The following is a 25,412-nucleotide window of genomic DNA, read 5'->3' on the forward strand; positions in this document are numbered from 1 at the left end:
CTTCTCATGTCTCCCTCTTTCTGTCAGTATCCTTCCCTCCCTCCCTCTCTTCCCCAAAATCATCATTTCTGTAAGTAATCCCCCACCTCTCTCCCCCTACGGTCTTATTTCCCCCTTGGTCAGAATACCCCCTGTTTCTATCTCTCAGCCTGTTAGTTTTATGAGAATAATGTGAATTCAATAAGCAGAGGAGCAGATTTGAGGAGCGGAGGAGGCCGTCTGTCTTTTCCGTCTGACCTGTTGGCTTTCTGACAGACAGAAGTGTCAAGCCCTCTCAGTCCAGAACGAACCCAACTGACTCAGATTGATGCCAGCCAGCTCCCTGCAGCAAGTAGCTCAACTGGAAAACAGACTCAAAATAGCCTTATTTGTTTTCTCCTCTCTTCACACATAGGCCCAACGTCTCTCCATCTTCGATCTCCTGTTGAAAGAGGGGGGAAAAAAACAAGCCTTGGCAGAAAATGGACTCCTGAGGTAGTCTAGGAGGTTATGCCTTGTGGTGTAGAAATAACCATTAGGCCTACATCGTATACTGTAGCCTATGGACATTTCCGTGGATAAACCCCCGATGATCACTAACACAGAAGTGCATAGGAGCACATCAAATTTGGTGTCAAATGAAAGAGAAGGGTCTACATTTTTCCACCCAACATATTTGGGAACAGGCCTAAGCAAAGGCTTTGTTTCCTGGAAAAGTGGTCTTAGAAAACATCTAGAAGAAAAAGTATTTTTTTTAAAGAAGGTCCAACGCAGCCATTTTTATCTCAATATCAAATCATTTCCCGGTAACAATTAAGTACCTTACTGTGATTGCTAAGAAACCATTTTAATTTAAAGAAAAAAGCAATTTCTCAAGTAATAACTTTGCTAGGACTGTCTGGGAATGGTTTGAGTGGGGAGGGAAAAACTGAAAATGTGCTGTTATTGGCAGAGGGGGTTTGGAACTCTTTCTTATGGGTCTATTTAAGTAAATTTACCGCATGATGATGTCACCATGGAAGGCCAAAACTAACCTTCCACCAAAACAGGAAGAAATTTCAGGCGGTCTTTTCAAACAGCTCTTACAGTAAAAGGGCATTATAATAAATGTACACAATATTATTCCAACCTCATTGTGGAAATAGTACACAAAACATTAAGAACACCTGCTCGTTCCATGACAGACTGAGCAGGTGAAAGCTATGGGCCTGTCATGCCAAAAAGTGTCTCCCCCTGCATCACAATGGGATTCAATGAGTTCTAGCTTCTGTTGCTAGGGTTGTTGTTAGAACTTGCAAAATTTTGACCGGCCTAAGTAATTAACCAAAACGTCCGTTGCCATGCTGGTTTATTGGCTCCATTTAACTTCATAGCGGCCGCAAAGGACTGAGGCCTCGGGCAGAACTGGTTCTATTTCACCTCATAAGTACTCGCTCAGTCCGCGCAACATTATTACCTCAGAATTCCTCACCAAGGACGGTGTTTTTGACGGCGACTACCTGCTGACTACCTACTGCTTCAGAGGACTGAAAAGAGAACTTTGTTTACCATATATTTGTCTTTATACAGTTCATTCAGAAAATATTCAGACCCCTTGACTTTCCACTTTGTTACATTACAGCCTTACTATAAAATATATATATATTTTTTAAATCGGAGCAATCTACACACCATAACCCAGGTTTTTAGACTTTTTTGCAAATGTATAAAAAAATAAACTGAAATATCAAATTGACATAAGTATTCAGATCCTTTACTCAGTACTTTGTTGAAGCACCTTTGGCAGTGATTACAACCTCGAGTCTTCTTGGGTATGAAGCTACAAGCTTTGCACACCTGTATTTGGAGAGTTTCTCCCATTCTCTGCAGATCCTCTGAAGCTCTGTCAGGTTGGATGTGGAGCGTCGCTGCACAGCTATTTTCAGGTCTCTCCAGAGATGTTCGATCGGGTTCAAGTCTGGGCTCTAGCTGGGCCACTCAAGAACATTCAGTGACTAGTCCCAAAGCCACTAATGCATTGTCTTGGCTGTGAATGCACTGTGCATTTGCAATATGTTTCAATGGGCATTTATCATCACGAATTTGGCATGCTCAAAAATACTGCAGAAATGCTAAATTGACTGGCCCGATGAACTCGGGATGGCTGGGCAGTGATTCTGGTTCCTCCAGTAATTACTCTCCATCGCTCGTTGGTGTTGATTTCAGAATGTAATTTTGTTGATGGTACCTCATTGTTTAAACATATTGCAAATGGACAAAAGTCAGCCAGCAAGTCACCGTCCATCAGTCAATTAGATATCATTCTGACACCAAACTGATACAAACTGACCCCACACCCACTTTTTCCAACTCGTTTAGAAGCCAACTATCACATATTCAGAGCTGGCCCAAAATTCACAGCTCCTTCTGTTCAAACCATAATAAAAATATAAAACACGTAGTTACATTCTAGAAACGTTAGGGTCCGTCTCTATGGGCCGAGGCGGTTGCAATGCACCTAGTCTTGCGACTCTGGGACATTTCTAAATGTTGTCATTTTCGTGATGTCAAAATGAATTGAAGTTATTGCTAATGTACGAGGCTGTTTCTCGGTCCGAGAACCTTCTAGAGCCACAACTCACCACGCACTATCGACCTGAGCTCTAGAACAGGTTTCAAAAGTTTCAGAACTCTAGGTCTGACGGTTCTTTAATAGTTCGAACAAAAGTAACTATTGCAGGCTCTGTCTGTCTCTATGCACCACACTGTGTCCCTCCGTCCAAGCTGTGTGTGTGTGTGTGTGTGTTTTTCTTGGAAATTTTATGGGAGACTGATTTACAGTTCATGAGGGTTGCCTGATCGCACATATTACGTTTTGGAAAGATCTGACTTTTTTTAACCCTTCGAAACAGCCCCTATGACACCAATTATGGCACTTCCGGTTGGCACAGGAAGCAAAAAGTGAACACATATCCTCATTGGGGTATCCAGAATCCTGAGTTTTAAGTGTTTATGTTAAGAATTGACCGATCTACACAGGGTTGAATGCAGTCATTTTCACATTTGCAGGTTATGTACATCAAAACACCTTTTGGGTGAATTTAACCACTTCCGGTTGCTCCAGGAAGCTTAGAATCGACACAGGTAGACCTCATAGTGGCCTGATGGATTGTCATCGAAGACAGGTTCATAAGTCATTCATAACACACATAGGCTTCAGGTTGAATTTAGGGGTGCAGGCAATGTATTCCTATGGGGAGAGAAGTCAGTGAAAACTGTTTGATGTAAACACCTTCTTTTCACTGTTAAGAGTTAATGCACGGTCAAGGTTAGGCTTGCACAGGCTTGCACAGATCGGGAGGAATTCAAATTCGAATTCTGCTTCGAACCCTAACTGTTCTCCTGCTGTCACCCAAAAGCACCTGCAATTTAGGGCCAGGCTTCATTATGAGCTCAGACCGAGCAAGCTACGGTCTAGCGGGGCATCTCTTTGAACTCGGCACAGCCTAGAGATTATGGTAATGCCATTCCAGGCTCTGAGTGTCTTTAAGCACCGCACTTTGTCACTCGATCCTTGCTGTGTGTGTGTGAGAGAGAGAGTTGGGAGAAATTACTGATTTACAGTTCATGAGGGTTGCCTAATTTATTTATTTTTTATTTGACCTTTATTTAACTAGGCAAGTCAGTTAAGAACAAATTCTTATTTTCAATGACGGCCTAGGAACAGTGGGTTAACTGCCTGTTCAGGGGCAGAATGACAGATTTGTACCTTGTCAGCTCGGGGGTTTGAACTTGCAACCTTCCGGTTACTAGTTGAATGCTCTAACCACTAGGCTACCCTGCCGCCCCTAATAACACATGAAGTTTTGAAAAAATCTGACCTTTAAACCCTTCGAAACAGCACCTATGACACCATTTAAGGCACTTCCGGTTTACACAGGAAGCTGAAAGTGAACACATATCCTCCTTTTGGTAGGCACTTATAGAATATTGAGTTATATTGAGGGTTGAATATTGAGGGTTGAATGAGTGCGTGTTATTTCAGAAAATCACGGAAAAATGACAGAAATCTCGCAGAGCTCGGAAACACTTCAAAAAGATTAGTCTGAACATGCTTTAACTGGATCTGTAACTTTTTTTTAAAAACATCACCAATTGTACATTGTACGATTTCTCTTAAATTACGATAGATGACTGGTTCTTTTTTTATTGACACCGTAAGTTCATTTACTTTGACGTGAAGCGGAAAAATTTGCGCTCTATTTTCATTTTTGACCTTTAATCCCAGAAAAATGGCCATAACTCAAAAACTGTTGAGGCCTCGACGCCATGTTGTTCGGGGCCAACTGCCCATTATGCCAAACCGATGCTCACCAAGTTTCGTCTTCAAAGTCTATTCCGTTTAGGAAAAAGGCCACATCGTGATTGGTGATGTTTTGTACATTTGCAACATGATTCCATTCGCCCTCTTGTGGGATTTACCAGGACAGCGGAAAAATGACAAAAATTTGACAATTTTATAAAACGGAAACCGAATGGCCGAGAGACTTCGTTTGATGACTTCCTGGAAGATCATGCTTCACCCTAGGGATGGTGCCAGGTTTCCTCCAAACGCGACGCTTGGCATTCAGGTCAAAGAGTTCAATCTTAGTTTCATCAGACCAGAGCATCTTGTTTCTCATGGTCTGACAGTCCTTTAGGTATCTTTTGGCAAACTCCAAGCGGGCTGTCATGTGCCTTTTACTGAGGAGTGGCTTCCGTCTGGCCACTCTACCATAAAGGCCTGATTGGTGGAGTGCCGCAGAGATGGTTGTCCTTCTGGAAGATTCTCCCACCTCCACAGAGGAACATTGGAGCTCTGTCAGAGTGACCATCGGGTTCTTGTACACCTCCCTGACCAAGGCCTTCTCCCCCGATAGCTCAGTTTGACCAGACGGCCAGCTCTAGGAAGAGTAATTCAAGAATGATGGAAGCCACTGTTTTCTTGTCAGCTGTGGAAACTTATATAGACAGGTGTGTGTCTTTCCAAATCATGTCCAATCAAATGAATTCACCACAGGTGGACACCAATCAAATTGTAATCAAGGATTATCAATGGAAACAGGATGCATTTCACTAAGGAAGAGAAAGAGGCTATGCTGACCGAGATGCATGCTAGCCATTTCAGAGTGAAGTGCATGGTTGCTAAAAATCAACCTACACTTCTTCTGGCGTGAGATTGTAAAGGATGTGGTTAGCTGGGCCATGTGAAATAACCTTTTGTTTATCAATCACATTCTATTATACATGAAATTATTATGTTTTCAATTAATGTCATATCAGAGAGCACACAATGTTTCAATTTGTCACATTGTGCTTGAAGGTAAGTACCTGTCTAGCCTGCCAGAAGTTTGAGAGGGTGAAGACTGTGGCGCCGGAGTTGAAGCCCATTAGTTGTTTCACCATGGCACATGGACGGTAAGTGTCACAATTCACATTTTGCCCTGATAAGTTGTTTTGTAATGGTTGCTTTATTTGTTCACAGCAGAGTTCAATATTATAGAATGTGTATGCGTCAGTATCCTTACAAACATCTGCATATTGTACGACACAAATACGGGTAGGAATAAAGTCATCTTCTCTCTAACACTTTAAAATGTTACGGGTTAACCTCATCGGACCCTTCACGAAATCCAGGAATGGCAACAGCTGGTGTCTGACGGCAACCGAACAGTTTACCAAGTGGATGGAGGCAATACCCATTAAGGCCAGTAAAGGAAGAGAACGTGCTTAACTCTAAAATGTCCTTCTGTAACCCATTAAAAAGGGTGCTTGAAACCAAAATGTGATTTTCATTTAGTATGATACCCATCTAGGACGAGACTGGCGAGGCCACCACGGCGATGATGGACATCTTTAACATCCACGGTTCTCCTGAGGTCATCTTGACTGACCAAGGTCGTGAACTCTGAAACAAGGTATGGATGTTGTAGGTTATATTCTGTCACCAATGGATTGTTTTGCTTATGTTTTACAATTTTGTTTTTGTTTTTCCGTCGTACATGACCAGACATACACTACATGACCGAAAGTATGTGGACAACTGCTCATCAAATATCTCATTCCAAAATCATTTACATTAATATGTAGTTGGTCCCCCCTTTGCTGCTTTAACAACCTCCACTCTTCAGGGAAGGCTTTCCACCAGATGTTGGAACATTGCTGCGGGGACTTCCATTCAGCCACAAGAGGTCGGCACTGATATTGGATGATTAGGCCTGGCTCGCAGTCTGCATTCCAATTAATCCCAAAGGAGTTCAGTTTGGAACTTGGTAGTGAGTGTTGCAACTGAAGACAGACAAATTTACGCGCTTCAGCACTTGGCGTTCCCGTTCTGTGAGCTAGTATGGCCTACCACTTTGCGGCTGAGCTGTTGTTGCTTCTAGACGTTTTGGAGAAATGCCCTCTGGTCTGATGAAACAAAAATAGAACAGTTTGGCCATAATGACCATTATTATGTTTGGAGGAAAAAGGGGGATGCTTTCAAGCTGAAGAACACCATCCCAACCGTGAAGCACGGGGTGGCAGCATCATGTTGTGGGGGTGCTTTGCTGCAGGAGGGACTGGTGCACTTCACAGAATAGATAGCATCATGAGGGAGGAAAATTATTTGGATATATATAAGCAACATCAAGACAATAGCCAGGAAGTTAAAGCTTGGTCGCAAATGGGTCTTCCAAATGGACAATGACCCCAAACATACTTCCAAAGTCGTGACAAAATGGCTTAAGGACAACAAAGTCAAAGTATTGGAGTGGCCATCACAAAACCTCAATCCCATAAAAAAAATTGTGGGCAGAAGTGAAAAAGCACGTGCGAGCAAGGAGGCCTATAAACCTGACTCAGTTACATCAGCTCTGTCAGGAGGAATGGGCCCAAATTCACCCAACTTATTGTGGGAAGCTTGTGGAAGGCTACCCAAACCATTTGACTCAAGTTAAACAATTTAAAGGCAATGCTACCAAATACTAATTGAGTGTATGTAAACTTCTGACCCACTGGGAATGTTATGAAAGAAATAAAAGCTGAAATAAATAATTCTCTACTATTATTCTGACATTTCACATTCTTAAAATAAAGTGGTGATCATAACTGACCTAAGACAGGGATTTCTCCCCAATTTCATGGTATCCAATTGTTAGTAATTACTATCTTGTCTCATTGCTACAACTCCCGTACGGGCTCGGGAGAGACAAAGGTCGAAAGCCATGCGTCCTCAGAAACACAACCCATCCAAGCCGCACTGCTTCTTAACACAGCGCGCCTCCAACCCGGAAGCCAGCCGCACCAATGTGTCGGAGGAAACACTGTGCACCTGGCTACCTTGGTTAGCGCGCACTGCGCCCGGCCCGCCACAGGAGTCGCTGGTGCGCAATGAGACAAGGATATCCCTACCGGCCAAACCCTCCCTAAACCGGACGATGCTAGGCCAAATGTGCGTCGCCCCACGGACCTCCCGGTCGCGGCCGGCTGCGACAGAGCCTGGGCGCGATCCCAGAGTCTCTGGTGGCACAGCTAGCGCTGCGATGCAGTGCCCTAGACCACTGCGCGGACAGGGAATTTTTACTAGGATTAAATGTCAGGAATTTTGAAAAACCGAGTTTAAATGCATTTGGCTAAGGTGTATGTAAACTTCCGATTTCAACTGTGTTTCCTACCCCCTCCAAGTTTTTTTGATTGGACCAACCAGACCCTCAAGACTGCCATGGGCAAGTCCCTTGACGTACCAGGAACGATGGGAGGACAACATGAAGGTAATTCTCTTTGCACACAACAGCAGCGTCCAGGCCTCCACCGAGTACTTGCCCTATCACTTGCTGTATGGACAGGAGCCGCAGCTGTTTACTGAGGTAAACAATGCAATTGCATATACCCTGTCCCCTTTAACTCTGCTCCTGTTCTCCTAACACTGATATTTTTTGTCTTCCTAGGGTTACCTTGGTGGAAGCCAGCAATCTTCTCCAGTTGGACGGTTAACCACTGAAAGCTCTGACGCCATACACTTCGTTGAAGCCCAATAGACCAAGTATGTTAAGCTTTGGTTGACATTTGAAAAAGCAAGAAATGGTAGTTATGCTGAGCTTATAAACATCTACCTCTTCAATTTACTTTGCAAAAATGACTAGGACCATCGACTGTCCGAGCCACCCAGGAGGTATCCCATCCACCAGAGCCAGTGAGTTCGGACCAGTCTGATTCTCAAAGGGGGACCCGCTTGAAGTAGGCTATACTTTCAAAAACTGTTAAAGTACATATCTCCAATTTATAACAATGCACTAATCCATACATTTTCTCACAGTAAAGTGTAACCCCTGTGTGTTTGCTTGTTTACATCTCTGTCTCCTACCCTGTTCCCTTTAACTCTGCTCCGGTTCTCCATGAACTAGGGGTTTTGCCCAACACCCAGACGTGGATCCACCCAATGTCCTCCATTACCAACCACCCTCCAACTTTTCATTACATCTACTGTTATTGTCATGTTGTCATTATCTGCGAAGAAAGTTGTCTTGCTCTATCATACTGGGCCTGGACTTTGCAGTCTCCCTGTTCAAATCTCCCTTTCCAAGACTGGCTGCCTGTTGAGAACAAGTCTATCATTACCATGTGAGTGTACAAAGAATCTGTGAAACTAAATTAAAATGACAACTGTACCAAAAATCGAAACGTTTACATATTTAAATCGTAAATGTCGTAAATGTTTTCACAGCTGTTTCACAAGGTGTTTTTCATGGTTGTAAATTGTACAGTATCCCTTGATGGTATTTGTTAGTTCCACATTATTCATTGTTGTATCCTAGGACCTACAATATATATATATATATATATATATATAAATAATTCTACCACAAAGGTGTACTGATGAGCTATGCGAGAGAGAAAACAATTAAATCATAAGAGGACAAATGAAATAATATTATTTCAGTGTAGATAAAGGAAGGTCAGCTTAAAATAAAAACATGGCAGCCAGACAAGCCAGTGTATGACTCAAACGGATTTGCATATGGAGTGGAAATTAGCTGACTTTGATCTGTAAGGTATGTAACTTTGTGTCAAGCAGATTACACCTGTTCTTTGCTATTTCCGAAATGTAGCAATGTTTAAGACATGGATTTCATGTTGGAATGTTAACATGGTACCCAAAAGTAGTTTGAAGTAATGTTGTCATCTTATTAGCTAAACAAAAGGTTGTTTAAACAGCAAAATTGTCATGGAAATCAGCCTTGTTTGCATAGCAGGGATGGAAATAATGTAATTTAGGGGGTAATGTTTTGGGCTGGGGGCCATTATTTGGCATAAAACATCTTAGGTTCTTACCTTAAGGAATCATTTCCCCTTGCCTAAGAGAATTGTTTAAGAGTGTTGCATAGAGCCCCTAAAATATTTCCTTAGGTAAGGGCACACTTAACCCTGAAGGAGTTTTACGCTAGTTTGAAGGCATGTATGGCAGAAAGAGTATCTGGTTACCATGGAGACGGCCTGATTCACTAACTAAACCTCCTTAAAAAGAGAGCATTTCTCTCTCACAAAATGAAAGCTATTTTGCTACAATCAAGACTGGCTAACCAAATTTGCTTCAGAAGATAAATCACATTTATTGCGGTTAATTTTTTCCCAACTTGTTTATATTTCTTTCTAGTTACGTCAAGCTATCTTACAGAGTATATATAGCCAGCTAGTTTTGTAGCCATGGATTGTGCACCTTCCATTGTTTAGCTAAGTAGCTGGCTGGTTGATGTTGTGCTTTTGTAACCAGTGCAGATTAAAAGGAAAAATCACCTCCACAAATGCTGTTGACATTGATATCTATGCTAAATGAAGCACTTAAGGGTGCCCATGAGGTCCTTTAATTTAAAGGGGAAATTGACCTTAAAATGAAGGATTTTTTTTTAAACTTCAGGTGTTTAATGCAACCGGGCCATGATCCTTTATTGATGTTACTTTTTAAACCCACTTCAAAAAAAATCAGTGTAGATGAAGGTGAGGAGACAGGTTAAAGAAGGATTTTTAAGCCTTGAGACATTTATGTATGTGTGCCATTCAGATGGTGACTGGGCAAGACAAAAGATTTAAGTGCCTTTGAACAGGGTATGGTAGTAGTTGCTAGGCGCACCAAAGCTGCTGGGTTCTTCACGCTCAACAGTTTCCCGTACAGTGGAGAACAAACTAGAGATGGTGGGTGTTGAAAACTTCTTTCTTGTGCTTTTTGAGGTGGAATGACACGTTATTAAATCTAAACCTGTTCCAATAAAATAACACTTAAGGCCTGGCTAATGTGTGTCCATAAGAGGACAACATTGCTAGCTAGCTGCTAGATGAACTTGGCATGATGATGGGTAAACAACCTTCATTGAAAGCCCAAGCATGGCAATGCTGCCATTCAATGAAGATGATTTAATACCCCAGGCAGCTTTGGTCATAGGCCTCCATGACAAACCCAGTGCTGGCATTGAAGAGAGGCCTACAGCTTCCTTCATCTCCCCCTGGGGACAGCTTGTGGCTGAGTAAACAGCCATTTGGACCCCAGTCGCTCTCGGCTGTGACTTCTTCCATGGAATATATGCAGCCCGAATTAACGCTCTGATGACACACAGCCATCTGTTGTTGTGTTAAGTGTGCTAAGGCATGAAGTGTTGAGAATTCACTAGCTCGTTCTCTTTAAGGTTCGCAAACGTGCACGCGCACACAATCTCCCCTCCCACACTAGACAACCTGAAAAGGCAGAACCAACCAAAAGCCTTTCAGTTTTCACTTCATGGAACAGAGCCTCAGAATGAATTAAATAATAGGCAAAGGGAGAGGATAGTAACAGGAGGACAAGTCAATGCCTCTTTTCTCTCACAGTGTGGTGCACCTCTGAAGCCCTCAGATTCCTCCTCGCACAGCGCACGGACCAATAGATTAAAACTGCATAGCATACAGTGCTAAGTGAATAGCACTAAAAATACATCCTTTTCACTGCCACATGAAAGGGGCTGCCTTTCCCCTGTCCACTATTGAGCAGTCACTGATTCCAAGACAAAGGCTACACCTCCTCAAAGAGGCAAGGGGCGAAAAAAATAGCAATCATACAGGCAATTATTTTCCAATCCGCCTGCAGCGGGCGATAATGTCAGCTCTCCTCTCCGCTCTCCCTAAATAAGAGGGGATGGGCATCAGTGCTGCAGCCCGGCTGCCATTAAGACAAATGGGCCAATCTCCAGAATGCCTTGCTTTCTTCCAGTCAGTGTGATAGGGCGTCCCTGCAGTGAGGTTGAGCCAGTCTGGGTACATACAGTATAGCGACACAGAAAGACAGAGGAACACAGAAAGGGATAGGCTTATGCTCTGTGTTCATACGGACATAGGCATCGTAGCCTGGTAGCCAGATCTAGGCCGAGTTTGCCTTCAGCCAACTCCTTTGTTGTCGTCATGTTTGGAAACAGATCTGGCTAACCAAGAACCACCAGGTGGCCCAGGCTAGGGACATGGAGTTAGGCCTACTTTTCATTACTATGGCAGAGGCATAGATAGTCTGTTCTGTGTACACATTCCATTTAACCGATAGCCAGTCTGTTTCTCCTTTAGCGTTGCTAAGCCAAAAGGAGTTAGCTAAAGCTAGAATGGACTGGCAACCAGGCTAAAAGAGGCTCGGTGTACATTTACACGGGTACTGTAGTATGTTGCTGGGCCCAGCCTTTCACATAACACAACCACTCTGATATTCTACACAGCTCTGGACAGGCATCAAAAAGAGCTGGAGTACAGAGAGAGAGGGGGAGGGAGAGAGAGAGAGAGAGAGAGAGAGAGAGAGAGAGAGAGAAAAAAAATAAAGTGATAAGAGGGGAAAAGATGGAAGGGAGAGGATAGAGAAAGCTTGAACAAAATAACACTGGAATATTTTTCCAATTCTGTCCTGGGCAACCGAACCGAACACAGCATTATATTACTTACGCCCCAGTTTCATACAGCCCAACAGATTGAGAGGAATAGACAATAGGAGCACTAAAGTACAAATAAATGAAAGGAGGACAGACGAATAGGGACAGGTGAATAGATTGAGCAGATAGTTGAGAGAAAGAGAGTTACCTATGAATTTACTAAAGAGAGGGGGAGGGAGAGAGATAAATAGTTCCCTCCTCTACCTGCATAGCTGTTGTATAGAGCCTGCAGTCTGTCTGTGCAGTGTAAGATTTTTTTTAAAGAGCCAGACATATGAACTTAATAATGCATCCCCCTTTATTTCTACAAGGTTGGAGTGAGCAAAAGAAAGAGGAGACGTCAGTGGCGTAGCGCAGTTTCACAGGGGCCCCCGCGCAAGGCAATATGTAATACAAATCTCCAAACCTTTTTGTTTTGTTTTATAGCACTACTAAATGCTCTAATTTCGTTAGCATTATGGTCTGTTTTCCTAGATTTAGAACATAAAACAACACTTCTAAAGCAATCATTAACTCTTAGGTCTTGCACGGCAAAATACTTCCATTGCTTAAGCATGTGTTGCGGAACAGTGCTGAAAATATTTTCGCAGAATATTGAGAGAGAAAAAAAAGTTTAAGGGCGTTAGCCATAAGTGACAAAGTTGACAAGCCACTGACTGAGTTGACAACAGATACTCAAAACAGACATTTGTGTCTTTAAAAATAAAAAGTTGAATACAAACATTTGCAAAATATGGAAAATGATTCATTTGAATATCCCTAATAAAACAACCGTTCTGTCAGATTTGTCCCACTCTTACGGAGTTGAATTGACATTAGACAAGAATTTGATAGATCTTTTCTTTTTTTCTTCTTGTTCATTCACACAGTAGCAATTTCGTTTTCCTCAGTTGCTTTATGACTTTAAAACCTAGTTAAATGTCACATATTTGAACCAAAAATAATATTCTATTTTAATCTATCAGGCAGAAGGAGTTGACAGTTTATAGTTGAGACTATGGTGATTCCAATATTGTTAGTTTAAATCGATCAAAAGTAGAGAACTTTACAGACCATGAGTGTTCTTGTGGCACTACATGCAATGAGGACATGGGTGGGAGGGTGTAAAGCTTGTCGGGGCTACGGGTTGGGTGCTACGCCAATGGTGTGTGTGTGGTAGTAGCTGAAGACAGTGCAAAGCTCTGGCCTCCCTGTGGTGAGGAAGAGTGAGTGGAGAATCAACCATTATGACCGTGTCATTACACAGCCAATACGTGATGACATAAGTGTGCATGTACTTGAGGCCTAGGCTATTCATGCACAAGAGGTCCCATTGAGAAATCACCGTAGGCCTAATGACTGAATAACAAAAGGAGGTCTTCCCTGTGCAGTAGCCTAGACCTAGACTGTGCTGAACACAGGCCTCTACGATGTTTGAATACCCAGCCACCTACATGCTTTGAAATAACTTACGGGTTACTTCACATTAATAAATAAGACGAGGTGGGCAGAGGTCTAGCAAACAAACACGACGACAACAACAAGGCAACAGTAAACATGTCGTCCCCCACAAATGACGCAGTTAGTGAGTGAATGGGTACACGGCCAATATCTCCTCGCTAAATCCTACACCACGAGAGGGAGATCATCTTGGTAAATTAATTAAGATAACATGGGTTTACGGATTGAAAATGCAGACCTAGTCAAACCGTTTCAATAGGACGAGTGTGGGCGGACTGGAGCTCTCACTACATCGCTGTCAGTCGATACTGTAAAATATTAAACCTTTACCATGTACCTATGTTTGTCCTGTGTAAAATCGGGCCTGTTTTTGTTTGCTGAAATCCACACCAACAGTTTCCTAGTTTCTATTGCTCTAAAATGGCAACTCAGCGCAAATGCCCCAATTTAATCTCAGATTACGTAGGGTAATCTACATTTTAGAGCAATTGAAACTAAGAAAAGTTTGGTGGTTGTATTTGACAAAAGTTTTATTCAAAAGTATGGATTTCAGCAAACAATGACAGGCCCGACTTTACATAGGACAAACATACGTACACTGTAAGCATTTAAGATTTTACAGGTATCAACTGACAGCGTCTCAATGTAGTCGGAGCTCCAATCCACCCACACTAGTCAACGCTCAACTCCCTTGTACATTGAGATTTCTCAGCAAAGATCAGGTCCCCTCAATCCATACTAACCGGATTCATTATGATCTAAAAGGCAAAACTGACCCTAAATCTCTTCTCTCCTAGATAGTACTGACACGTGAAAGGACTGGGTGAATTTCAAACACATTGTTTTGCATTTTTCAAACTAGATGCTGAGACAACACACACTCCTGACGTTATAAATTGAAGAAGGACGTATCTCTGCTACAAGGACGTATCTCTAAATTGAAGAAGGACGTATCTCTGCTATAAGGACGTATCTCAAGCCTTGTCAAGTCATTGGTGAAGGAAAGGAGACGAGGTAAGGAAGCTATTTCAGTCTACAGAATAGCCTGAATGTCCTCGACCTTGCCTACTAAGAACCTTGCTACCTGAGGGACAACAGTGTCTAGTCACCACGGCTTTGTCTGCTGACTCACATCTGAGGCTTGGCTTATATATTAAGCTACATACACACTATCTTTCTCAGCTGAGAAATCTGACCTCGTTCTACATCCTCAAACAATGGTTGAATGGAAAGTGTCTGAAGAGTAGAGGCAGATTAATTTATTGTAATTATGTGACAGGGTTGCAGTGCCATATTTTGAGGGCATTGGTGATGGGATGTTTTAACAGAGATGGGCTTCACTGAGCTTTGACGTGTCAAATGTGTTTCAATTAACATACACTGAAGAAGAGTGTATGGAATTTATTGAAGAAACTGATGTGATTTGTTTGGGATATATCAAAAATAGGTACACGTACTCCATCTAGTGGTCATATCTTACATGAAACAAAAAGAGAGCCAAGATCTCAATAACATGTAGCGAAGAGATCAGAATTCAATACCACTAATGTAATAATCTCGATTAAAATTAAAATGTGTAGGAAGATTGTCACGGTTTGAGCTAGCTATCACTTTACATATTGAAACGAATATTTGCTAGCTAACATAGCTACTGTTACATTTGCTTACTTTGTAGCTTGTACCATTTACTGTAACGTTAGCTAGCGATCTAAAACGTGTAGCTTCTAGTTAAAGTAGATGGCTAATAAAACTGGAGAGTTTCAGAAGATAGCTGACGTTACTTGTAGCTGGGACAACAATAACGTTACAGAGGTGGCTGTCTAGGTCAAAGTTTTTAGGGATGAGGTAGCTAAAGCGTTAGCAACTTACCCGTCCAAGTTTTTTGCTCGGGCTGCCAGTAGTATTTATTTCCGAAATGGTCGGTGCCCACATGTTCTTTTATCACCCCAAAGCTCCGGCGTAATAGACCCCCGATCCTGCTCATATTGAATATGATATAGCTATCAGGCTCGTATTTTTCACCACACAACCTCCCCTATCAACGCATGTTCAATTGGATTTGTTGTTAATGCAATCTCCCGTATCTAAAAACAGACAACAGTAAGATATGTTTTAATTGGATGGCAGAATCAGAGGAACCAATCAGTGCACTTGTTATGCCAGCAAGGTCTCAAAAATCCTGACGTAACAACATGGCCGCGCACACCCCTTGTTGACTGGAGCTATACTAGCTTGCTAAATGAGTTTAAATAAAACAGACAGCGTGAAATTTGGCTGATCCAAATTATTTTATCGAGTTTTATAAAATTCAGATCACAGAGATTTATTGTACACAAAAACGTTTGCAAAACTGGTTTAGTAGCTAACGATATTGAATGTGTACATGGTTAGCCAAGCTAGTTATGCTATGCTAGCTTTAGAACAACCATAACAAACAGTCATGCTAGCTAGCTAAATTATTTAAATATACATATATTGAGGGAAGTTGTTGGGGTTTCTAACAGCAAGACCGGCTGGACTCGACGACACACTTTGCCTGAGACGGGCAGTCAACGATGAGGGGGGAGGTTGGCCAAATTATCATCCCATCAGAACACTATTCCATTGTTTCTTTGATGGATTCCCTTTTATACGTGGGTTTGAAGGATGCTTGTTTCCCAAAAAGAAAACAAGATGCTCGTTTCCTGATGTGTAGCCTATTTAGTAAGTAAAATCAAAGTTGATTTATATCATTAAATATGAAATCTCTCTTCACTCTGTCATTGGTAGTAGGTCTGACAATTGAGAACATTATTTTGTTATGATTACCATATAGCCTAGGCCTATAACGTAATGCATGTTTCCTTCATAACCTGATTTCAACATAACTTGATACATGAGCAAGCAACCTACAACAACTCAACATGGACATGTGTTGCCTAGGTAGCACATCTTTAGAGTCCTGGTGCTGTTGGAAGCTAAACCCTCTCCTCTTGTCTGTTCTGTAGCATGCTATCTAGAGGGGCAGATGGAGTGATTGTGGTGTTTGACCTGGATAACAAAAGCAGGAAACCACAGTACCCCTGTAAAGCAGTGTGCACGGTAGACAGTTGTGTGTGGCTCACATATCTGATGGCACCCACTAGATGGCAGCATCACTATAACTGTGTACTTCACTAGGTATTGGTGGACAGGAGTGGTGTGAGAGAGAGGGTATATGCTATTGTGCTTCCTCGAAAGCACTTATCTGCCAATGATGAGTGTGCAAGCAGTAGTGTGTGTATTTGACAGTGCATGTCTGAGCAAAAACCAAGCCGTGAGTTCAAAAGATTTGTCCATAGAGCTTTGAGACAGGATTGTGTCAAGGCACAGATCTGGGGAAGGATACCAGAAAATGTATGCAACATTGAAGGTCCCCAAGAACACAGTGGCCTCCATCATTTTGAACCCGGTCGAACTTCTCTGGAGAGCACATAGCCAAGATAACACAGGAGTGGCTTTGGGACAAGTCTCTGAATGTCCTTGATAAGGCCCAGACTTGAACCCGGTCGAACTTCTCTGGAGAGACCTGAAAATAGCTGTGCAGTGACGCTCCCCATCCAACCTGGCAGAGCTTAAGAGGATCTGCAGAGAAGAATGGAAGAAACTCCCCAAATACAGATGTGCCAAGCACATAGCTTCATATAGCTTCATACCCAAGAAGACTCAAGGCTGTAATCACCGCCAAAGGTGCTTCAACAAAGTACTGAGTAAAGGGTCTGAATACTTATTTTTTTAATCAATTTGTACAAATTTCTAAAACCTGTTTTTGTATTGTCATTATGGGGTATTGTGTGTAGATTGAGGGGTGCCAGTCAAAAGTTGACACACCTACACATTCAAGGGTTTTTCTTTATTTTTTAATATTTTCTACATTGTAGAATAATAGTGAAGACATCAAAACTATGAAATTACACATATGGAATCATGTAACTACAAAAGTGTCAAACAAATCAAATCAAAATATATTTTATATTTAAGATTTTTCAAAGTAGCCACCCTTTGCCTTGACAGCTTTGCACTCTCTTGGAATTCTCTCAACCAGCTTCATGAGGTAGTCACCTGGAATGCATTTCAATTAACAGGTGTGTCTTGTTAAAAGTTAATTTGTTTGAGCCAATCAGTTGTGTTGTGACATGGTAGGGCTGATATACAGAAGATAGCCCTATTTGGTAAAAGACCAAGTCCAGCTCAAATAAACAAAGAGAAACGACAGTCCATTATTACTTGAAGACATGAAGGTCAGTCAATGCGGAAAATGTCAAGAACTTTGAAAGTTTCTTCAAGTGCAGTCGCAAAAAACCATCAAGCGCTATGATGAATCTGGCTCTCATGAGGACCGCCACAGGACAGTAAGACCCAGAGTTACCTCTGCTGCAGGTGATACATTCATTAGAGTTAACTGTACCTCAGATTGCAGCCCAAATAAATGCTTCACAGGGTTCAAGTAACAGACATCTCAAAATCAACTATTCAGAGGAGACTGTGTGAATCAGGCCTTAATGGTCAAATTGCTGCAAAGAAAACACTACCAAAGGACACCAAAAAGAAGAGACTTGCTTGGGTCAAGAAACACGAGCAATGGACATTAGACCGGTGGAAATCTGTTCTTTGTTCTGATGAGTCCAAATTTAAGATTTATGGTTCCAACCACTGTGTCTTTGTGAGATGTAGAGTAGGTGAATGGATGATCGCCGCATGTGTGGTTCCCACCATGAAGCATGGAGGAGGAGGTGTGATTGTGTGGGGGTGCTTTTCTGGTGACACTGTCAGTGATTTATTTAGAATTCAAAGGCATACTTAACCAGCATGGCTAACACAGCATTCTGCAGCGATACACCATCCCATATGGTTTGTTCTTAGTGGGACTATCATTTGTTTTTCAACAGGACAATGACCCAAAGCACACCTCCAGGCTGTGTAAGGGCTATTTGACGAAGGAGAGTGATGGAGTGCTGCATCAGATGACCTGGCCTCCACAATCACCCAACCTCAACCCAATTGAGTTGGTTTGGGATGAGTTGGACCGCAGAGTGAAGGAAAAGCAGCCAACAAGTGCTCAGCATACAGTGGGGCAAAAAAAAGTATTTAGTCAGCCACCAATTGTGCAAGTGCTCCCACTTAAAAGATGAGAGAGGCCTGTAATTTTCATCATAGGTACACTTCAACTATGAAAGACAAAATGAGAGAAAAAAATCCAGAAAATCACATTGTAGGATTTTTAATGAATTTATTTGCAAATTATGGTGGAAAATAAGTCAATAACAAAAGTTTATCTCAATACTTTGTTATATACCCTTTGTTGGCAATGACAGAGGTCAAACGTTTTCTGTAAGTCTTCACAAGGTTTTCACACACTGTTGCTGGTATTTTGGCCCATTCCTCCATGCAGATCTCCTCTAGAGCAGTGATGTTTTGGGGCTGTTGCTGGGCAACCAGGACTTTCAACTCCCTCCAAAGATTTTCTATGGGGTTGAGATCTGGAGACTGGCTAGGCCACTCCAGGACCTTGAAATGCTTCTTACGAAGCCACTCCTTTGTTGCCCGGGCGGTGTGTTTGGGATCATTGTCATGCTGAAAGACCCAGCCATGTTTCATCTTCAATGCCCTTGCTGATGGAAGGAGGTTTTCACTCAAAATCTCACGATACATGGCCTCATTCATTCTTTCCTTTACACGGATCAGTCGTCCTGGTCCCTTTGCAGAAAAACAGCCCCAAAGCATGATGTTTCCACCCCCATGCTTCACAGTAGGTATGGTGTTCTTTGGATGCAACTCAGCATTCTTTGTGCTCCAAACACGACGAGTTGAGTTTTTACCAAAAAGTTCTATTTTGGTTTCATCTGACCATATGACATTCTCCCAATCTTCTTCTGGCTCAACCAAATGCTCTCTAGCAAACTTCAGACGGGCCTGGACATGTACTGGCTTAAGCAGGGGGACACGTCTGGCACTGCAGGATTTGAGTCCCTGGCGGCGTAGTGTGTTACTGATGGTAGGCTTTGTTACTTTGGTCCCAGCTCTCTGCAGGTCATTCACTAGGTCCCCCCGTGTGGTTCTGGGATTTTTGCTCACCGTTCTTGTGATCATTTTGACCCCACGGGGTGAGATCTTGCGTAGAGCCCCAGATCGAGGGAGATTATCAGTGATCTTGTATGTCTACCATTTCCTAATAATTGCTCCCACAGTTGATTTCTTCAAACCAAGCTGCTTACCTATTGCAGATTCAGTCTTCCCAGCCTGGTGCAGGTCTACAATTTTGTTTCTGGTGTCCTTTGACAGCTCTTTGGTCTTGGCCATAGTGGAGTTTGGAGTGTGACTGTTTGAGGTTGTGGACAGGTGTCTTTTATACTGATAACAAGTTCAAACAGGTGACATTAATACAGGTAACGAATGGAGGACAGAGGAGCCTCTTAAAGAAGAAGTTACAGGTCTGTGAGAGCCAGAAATCTTGCTTGTTTGTAGGTGACCAAATACTTATTTTCCACCATAATTTGCAAATAAATTCATTACAAATCCTACAATGTGATTTTCTGGATTTTTTTCCTCATTTTGTCTGTCATCGTTGAAGTGTACCTATGATGAAAATTACAGGCCTCTCTCATCTTTTTAAGTGGGAGAACTTGCACAATTGGTGACTGACTAAATACTTTTTTGCCCCACTGTATGTGGGAACTCCTTCAAGACTGTTGGAAAAGCGTTCCTCATTAAGCTAGTTAAGAGTGTGCAAAGCTGTTCATAGTTTGTATTCACTATTATTCTACAATGTAGAATTTTTTTTTTTTAAATTAAGAAAAACCCTTGAATGAGTAGGTGTGTCCAAACTTTTGACGGGTACTGTACATACTGTTGACATTAGCCCAATGTGTACATTGAAGGGCAAGACTGCTGCTCAGCACTTGACCATATCATTGGGCAATAGTCAAGATTAGATCAAACTAGAGCCTGTAGTGTTACAAATGCGGTTTGAGAGAGAGTGTGTGAGAGAGTATAAGAGATAGAGGGCGAGTGTGTGATAGAAAGTGTGTGAGAGAAAGCGAGTGTGTGTGAGAGAAAGTGTGTGAGAGCGAGTGTGTGAGAGAGAGCTGCTCAGATGGTCACTGTGCGTGTTTTGCGTGAGAGAGAGGCTCAGATAGTCACTGTGCATGTGTGTTGCAGTTCCAGTCGGTATGTCCACAGGTTCAGTGTGCAGTGGTACCCGTACGACACGGGAATAATTATGTCCAGCTCCTTCGACAAAACCATGAAGGCCTGGGACACTGACTCTAAAAGGTATACCTACAGTGGGGAGAACAAGTATTTGATACACTGCCGATTTTGCAGGTTTTTCTACTTACAAAGCATGTAGAGGACTGTCATTTTTATCATAGGTACACTTCAACTGTGAGAGGCGGAATCTAAAACTAAAATCCAGAAAATCACATTGTATGATTTTTAAGCAATTAATTTGCATTTTATTGCATGACATAAGTATTTGATACATTAGAAAAGCAGAACCTAATATTTGGTACAGAAACCTGTGTTTGCAATTACAGAGATCATACGTTTCCTGTAGTTCTTGACCAGGTTTGCACACACTGCAGCAAGGATTTTGGCCCACTCCTCCATACAGACCTTCTCCAGATCCTTCAGGTTTCGGGACTGTCACTGGGCAATTCGGACTTTCAGCTCCCTCCAAAGATTTTCTATTGGGTTCAGGTCTGGAGACTGGCTAGGCCACTCCAGGACCTTGAGATGCTTCTTACGGAGCCACTCCTTAGTTGCCCTGGCTGTGTGTTTCGGGTCGTTGTCATGCTGGAAGACCCAGCCACGACCCATCTTCAATGCTCTTACTGAGGGAAGGAGGTTGTTGGCCAAGATCTCGCGATGCATGGCCCCATCCATCCTCCCCTCAATACGGTGCAGTCGTCCTGTCCCCTTTGCAGAAAAGCATCCCCAAAGAATGTTGTTTCCACCTCCATGCTTCACAGTTGGGATGGTGTTCTTGGGGTTGTACTCATCCTTCTTCTTCCTCCAAACACGGCGAGTGGAGTTTAGACCAAAAAGCTATATTTTTGTCTCATCAGACCACATTACCTTCTCCCATTCCTCCTCTGGATCATCCAGATGGTCATTGGCAAACTTCAGACGGGCCTGGACATGCGCTGGCTTGAGCAGGGGGACCTTGCATGCGCTGCAGGATTTTAATCCATGACGGCGTAGTGTGTTACTAATGGTTTTCTTTGAGACTGTGCTCCTAGCTCTCTTCAGGTCATTGACCAGGTCCTGCCGTGTAGTTCTGGCCTGATCCCTCACCTTCCTCATGATCATTGATGCCCCACGAGGTGAGATCTTGCATGGAGCCCCAGACCGAGGGTGATTGACCGTCACCTTGAACTTCTTCCATCTTCTAATAATTGCGCCAACAGTTGTTGCCTTCTCACCAAGCTGCTTGCCTATTGTCTTGTAGCCCATCCCAGCCTTGTGCAGGTCTACCATTTTATCCCTGATGTCCTTACACAGCTCTCTGGTCTTGACCATTGTGGAGAGGTTGGAGTCTGTTTGATTGAGTGTGTGGACAGGTGTCTTTTATACAGGTAACGAGTTCAAACAGGTGCAGTTAATACAGGTAATGAGTGGAGAACAGGAGAGCTTCTTAAAGAAAAACTAACAGGTCTGTAAGGTATTCATACTGGTTGGTAGGTGATCAAATACTTATGTCATGCAATAAAATGCACATGAATTACTTAAAAATCCTACAATGTGATTTTCTGGATTTTTGTTTTAGATTCCGTCTTTCACAGTTGAAGTGTACCTATGATAAAAAATACAGACCTCTACCGGCTTTGTAAGTAGGAAAATCTGCAAAATCGGCAGTGTATCAAATACTTGTTCTCCCCACTGTACATACTCTTTCACTCTTTGTTTCTCACTCTCTCTCTTACGTTGTTTTTCTCTCACATACATCCTTTGTCTCTCACTTTCTTTCGGTCTCATTCTCTCTCGCTCTGCCTCATATGGTGTGCTCTATGCTGAGCTAGAGTTACACTGGTTCCATGGTTACCTCAAAGGGTCAGCTAAAGGACAGTAAAACATACACACACACAGGCGCACACACAGGAATTCAGATCCAGGAATCAGTATCCAGTACCCGCACCACACTTAAGCAGCTAAGAAGTGCCGTGTATAATAGAAAAGGTCTAGCTAGCTACAGTATGTATGGGTTGGTTAGCTATGTCCTGGATAAGCATCAGCATTGTATCTCATTTATATTAAACTGACATTTTCAGAGCCCATGAAAGGTTAAGAGATAAGTGTATGTGACTGAGTGTGTTGACACAGAGCCCCCTCTGTGTGTCCCCATTGGGTCAGCCCTTGCTAGTATTGGCACACAGTGGCAGCCAAGGCACCAGAGCGGGCACTTGTGTTTGCAGATGGATTTGCATTGTAACTGTCGCTCTGCCGCCTTCCTCCAGCCTCTTAGTCCACTGCCGTGCTTAGTTCTCCCACACTGCCATGTCCTTCTCTGCTCTCCTCCATTCCTCCCCTCCATCTCTCTCACAGCCACATTCTTCATTTCTGTCTCCTGGTCCCATTGTGTCAGTCACGGCAGTGTTCTTTCCTGTCATGCTGACCGACTGACTGAACAGTATTGTTGTCTCTCTACAGCACATAGATATCAGGTTTATGTTCAGGGTGAACTAAAGCTGATAGTTCTTTCTCCTTCCTGTGTGTCTGTAGCCCAATGAAGTGTTCCAGTTTGAAGGGAAAGTCTACTGCCACCACATGTCCCCCATCTCCAGGAAACACAGCCTCATTGCAGGTGTGTGTGTGTGTGGCTGCGTTTACGCAGCCCAATTCTGATCTTTTTGACCAATCAGACCAATAATAGTATGTTTGTGCGCTTAAAATATAATTTACTGTCTATAATAATCAGTGATTACATTTGTAAAGCTCTTTTCATTATACAGAATCATCTCAAAGTGCATAAAATAAAAACCTAGAGAAAATAATGGACACAACTAGACAACTGACACAAAGAACACAGCTGACGCTACAAGGAACAGTCTGTCTTACTGACATAATCTAAGAATGAACATTGTCTCTACTCTCCAGGCAGTCCATTCTGTAAACAAGGTATTCCTTTGCCCCTTTTGCTTTGCTCAACCCACAGCATACCTCTGTTCTGATGCAAGGCCTGCAGCAATGATTATCTCCACGGATTGTGAAAGCTGTTCGCATGACGGCTGATTGTGAAACTGCGGTGTGGTGGGTTAATAAAGTGTATGCCCTTGGGGTCTCAGGAGTTGGAAATGACTCCGGAACAGTTTGGATAGACATGATAGGAATCCAGGCGGTGCCCCCCTGCTGACAGAGCAGGACAGACTGGTTGTACATACCTGCCAAATCACTTGTTTAACACCCACACTGCTCTCTTTCTCAATGCATTTCAAAGGGTCTCTCGCTGTCTCTGTGTGCGTGTGTGTTTTTCACTCACTTTCTCCATGTTAAGGTCACTGACTCTCCCTTTGTCCGCCCACCCCCCTGGTGCTATTTGGACCAGAATTATCATTTTATTTCTGCCGGGTTTGAAACAAATGGACTCAAACCTGGTTATCTTGTGTCTATCCCTGTCAATTATCTTGCTCCCTGAATGCTCACACCCTCTGTGTGAATAGTGACCTGTGTTGTGAGCTCATGTATATCAATGGCTGGCATAAGTGCGCTCTTATATAGCTACATTCCTGTCTCATCTGAGAAAACCGGGACCTCCAGTTTCTCCTCTCAGTCACAAAGCATTTACACACAAAGTGGAAGTAAAGATGTTTTTCCTTTGTCTTAGTCATGTATGTAGCCTCTCAATGAATCCCTTGATCTGTGTGTTCTCAGTGGGTACCAAAGACCAGAAAGTACAGTTCTGTGACCTGAAGTCTGGCTCATGCGTCTAGGTTCTGCAGGGTGAGTGTGACACACACACACACACACACACACACACCTCAGGTCACAGAGGTGTAGGTCCTATCTGTCCGGTGGTCGCCAAGATATGAGCACATTTTAGCTACAGCCAGGTAGGCCAATTAACACCACATCTGAAGTGATACAACAACAACCTCCGTGTCACGCCTTTAGATACATGTACCTCCCTCGGGCACACCAAGAGACCGTGGCATTGCCTGGGAACTAGCCTCTATTCCCAGGGAGTGCCAACACAGCTCAGGCAGGCAGGATACCCACCTGGTTTACGCCAAATTAGATCAGCTAATTAAGCCATTGGGATCATATCACTGTCCCTTTGGGCTGTAAGTGATTCAAAAAACATCTGGCCATGCTTGAACTGCTCCTGATAACATGGGCAATTGGACAGTGAAGGACACTGTCTTTGGAAATGTATGGAGTGATGTTCTTTTTTAATATGGAGGGCTATTTTCAGGAAATTTGAGGCACTAGAGCTGGAAAATTGAAGGGACTATGTGGCATTGTGGTGGTTGTAGTGTTACAGAACAGGTTTAACCTCTACTGTTAGAAAGCCTGATCAACTCAGAATACCTAAGAGTGAACAAAATTATTTTGAAAACCGCAATTAATGGAATGATCTCTTGTCCGATACAGATGTGGAAGCAGATAGTCAGGTTTTCTATCCACAATCCAGACTACAATAAATGGCTTCCTAAAGAAAATCCAAACCTGGCCAAAAGAGCACTCTTCCTTGGCTAAATGGAGAAATCTGGAAACTGATGAAAGAACTAGATTATGCTGTAAAAACATCCCTAAAGTCCAAATTAGAGCATGACAGACGTAGGTTTACCATGTTGAGAAATAAGGTGATGAAAGAAATCACAGGCAAAGGCACACTTTTTTATGAACATAATTGGTGAGCAAAGGGAAATTCTAAATTGATCTGGGAGAATCTAAAAACGTTAACAGGGAAAGAGCATAGTAACACTGCAAAAAGACTAGAAATCACAGTGAATGACAGTCTAACACAGGATGCAGTCGAAATAGCAATAGCCTTCAATTCCTAGTTTGTTGACTCTGTCAGGGTACTGACACAGAACCCCT

General features: G+C 42.7%; 2 protein-coding genes across 7 annotated transcripts in view; one reads left to right on the forward strand and one right to left on the reverse strand.

Annotated features, from left to right (window-relative positions):
• Positions 1-15,438, reverse strand: part of ndufaf2 (NADH:ubiquinone oxidoreductase complex assembly factor 2) — a 31,737-nt gene extending 16,299 nt beyond the window's left edge. The window contains exon 1 of the mRNA XM_024418090.2: positions 15,225-15,438. Coding sequence (XP_024273858.1) covers positions 15,225-15,339 — 115 coding nt within the window. The 5' untranslated portion in view covers positions 15,340-15,438. The remainder of the gene's footprint in view (positions 1-15,224) is intronic.
• A 113-nt stretch (positions 15,439-15,551) lies between these two features.
• Positions 15,552-25,412, forward strand: part of LOC112248776 (elongation of very long chain fatty acids protein 7) — a 43,792-nt gene continuing 33,931 nt past the window's right edge. The window contains exons 1-4 of one of the 6 annotated variants that reach the window (XM_024418085.2): positions 15,552-16,058; positions 20,532-20,645; positions 23,094-23,175; positions 23,527-24,311. In XM_024418085.2, coding sequence (XP_024273853.1) covers positions 24,292-24,311 — 20 coding nt within the window. In that variant the 5' untranslated portion in view covers positions 15,552-16,058; positions 20,532-20,645; positions 23,094-23,175; positions 23,527-24,291. Of the gene's footprint in view, positions 16,059-20,180; positions 20,646-22,311; positions 23,176-23,526; positions 24,312-25,412 lie in introns of those variants that run through there. The other 5 variants (XM_024418084.2, XM_024418089.2, XM_042320728.1 and 2 more) reach the window with 5 other exon arrangements.

The sequence above is a fragment of the Oncorhynchus tshawytscha genome, linkage group LG04, assembly GCF_018296145.1.
Source record: "Oncorhynchus tshawytscha isolate Ot180627B linkage group LG04, Otsh_v2.0, whole genome shotgun sequence".
Taxonomy (NCBI): domain Eukaryota; kingdom Metazoa; phylum Chordata; class Actinopteri; order Salmoniformes; family Salmonidae; genus Oncorhynchus; species Oncorhynchus tshawytscha.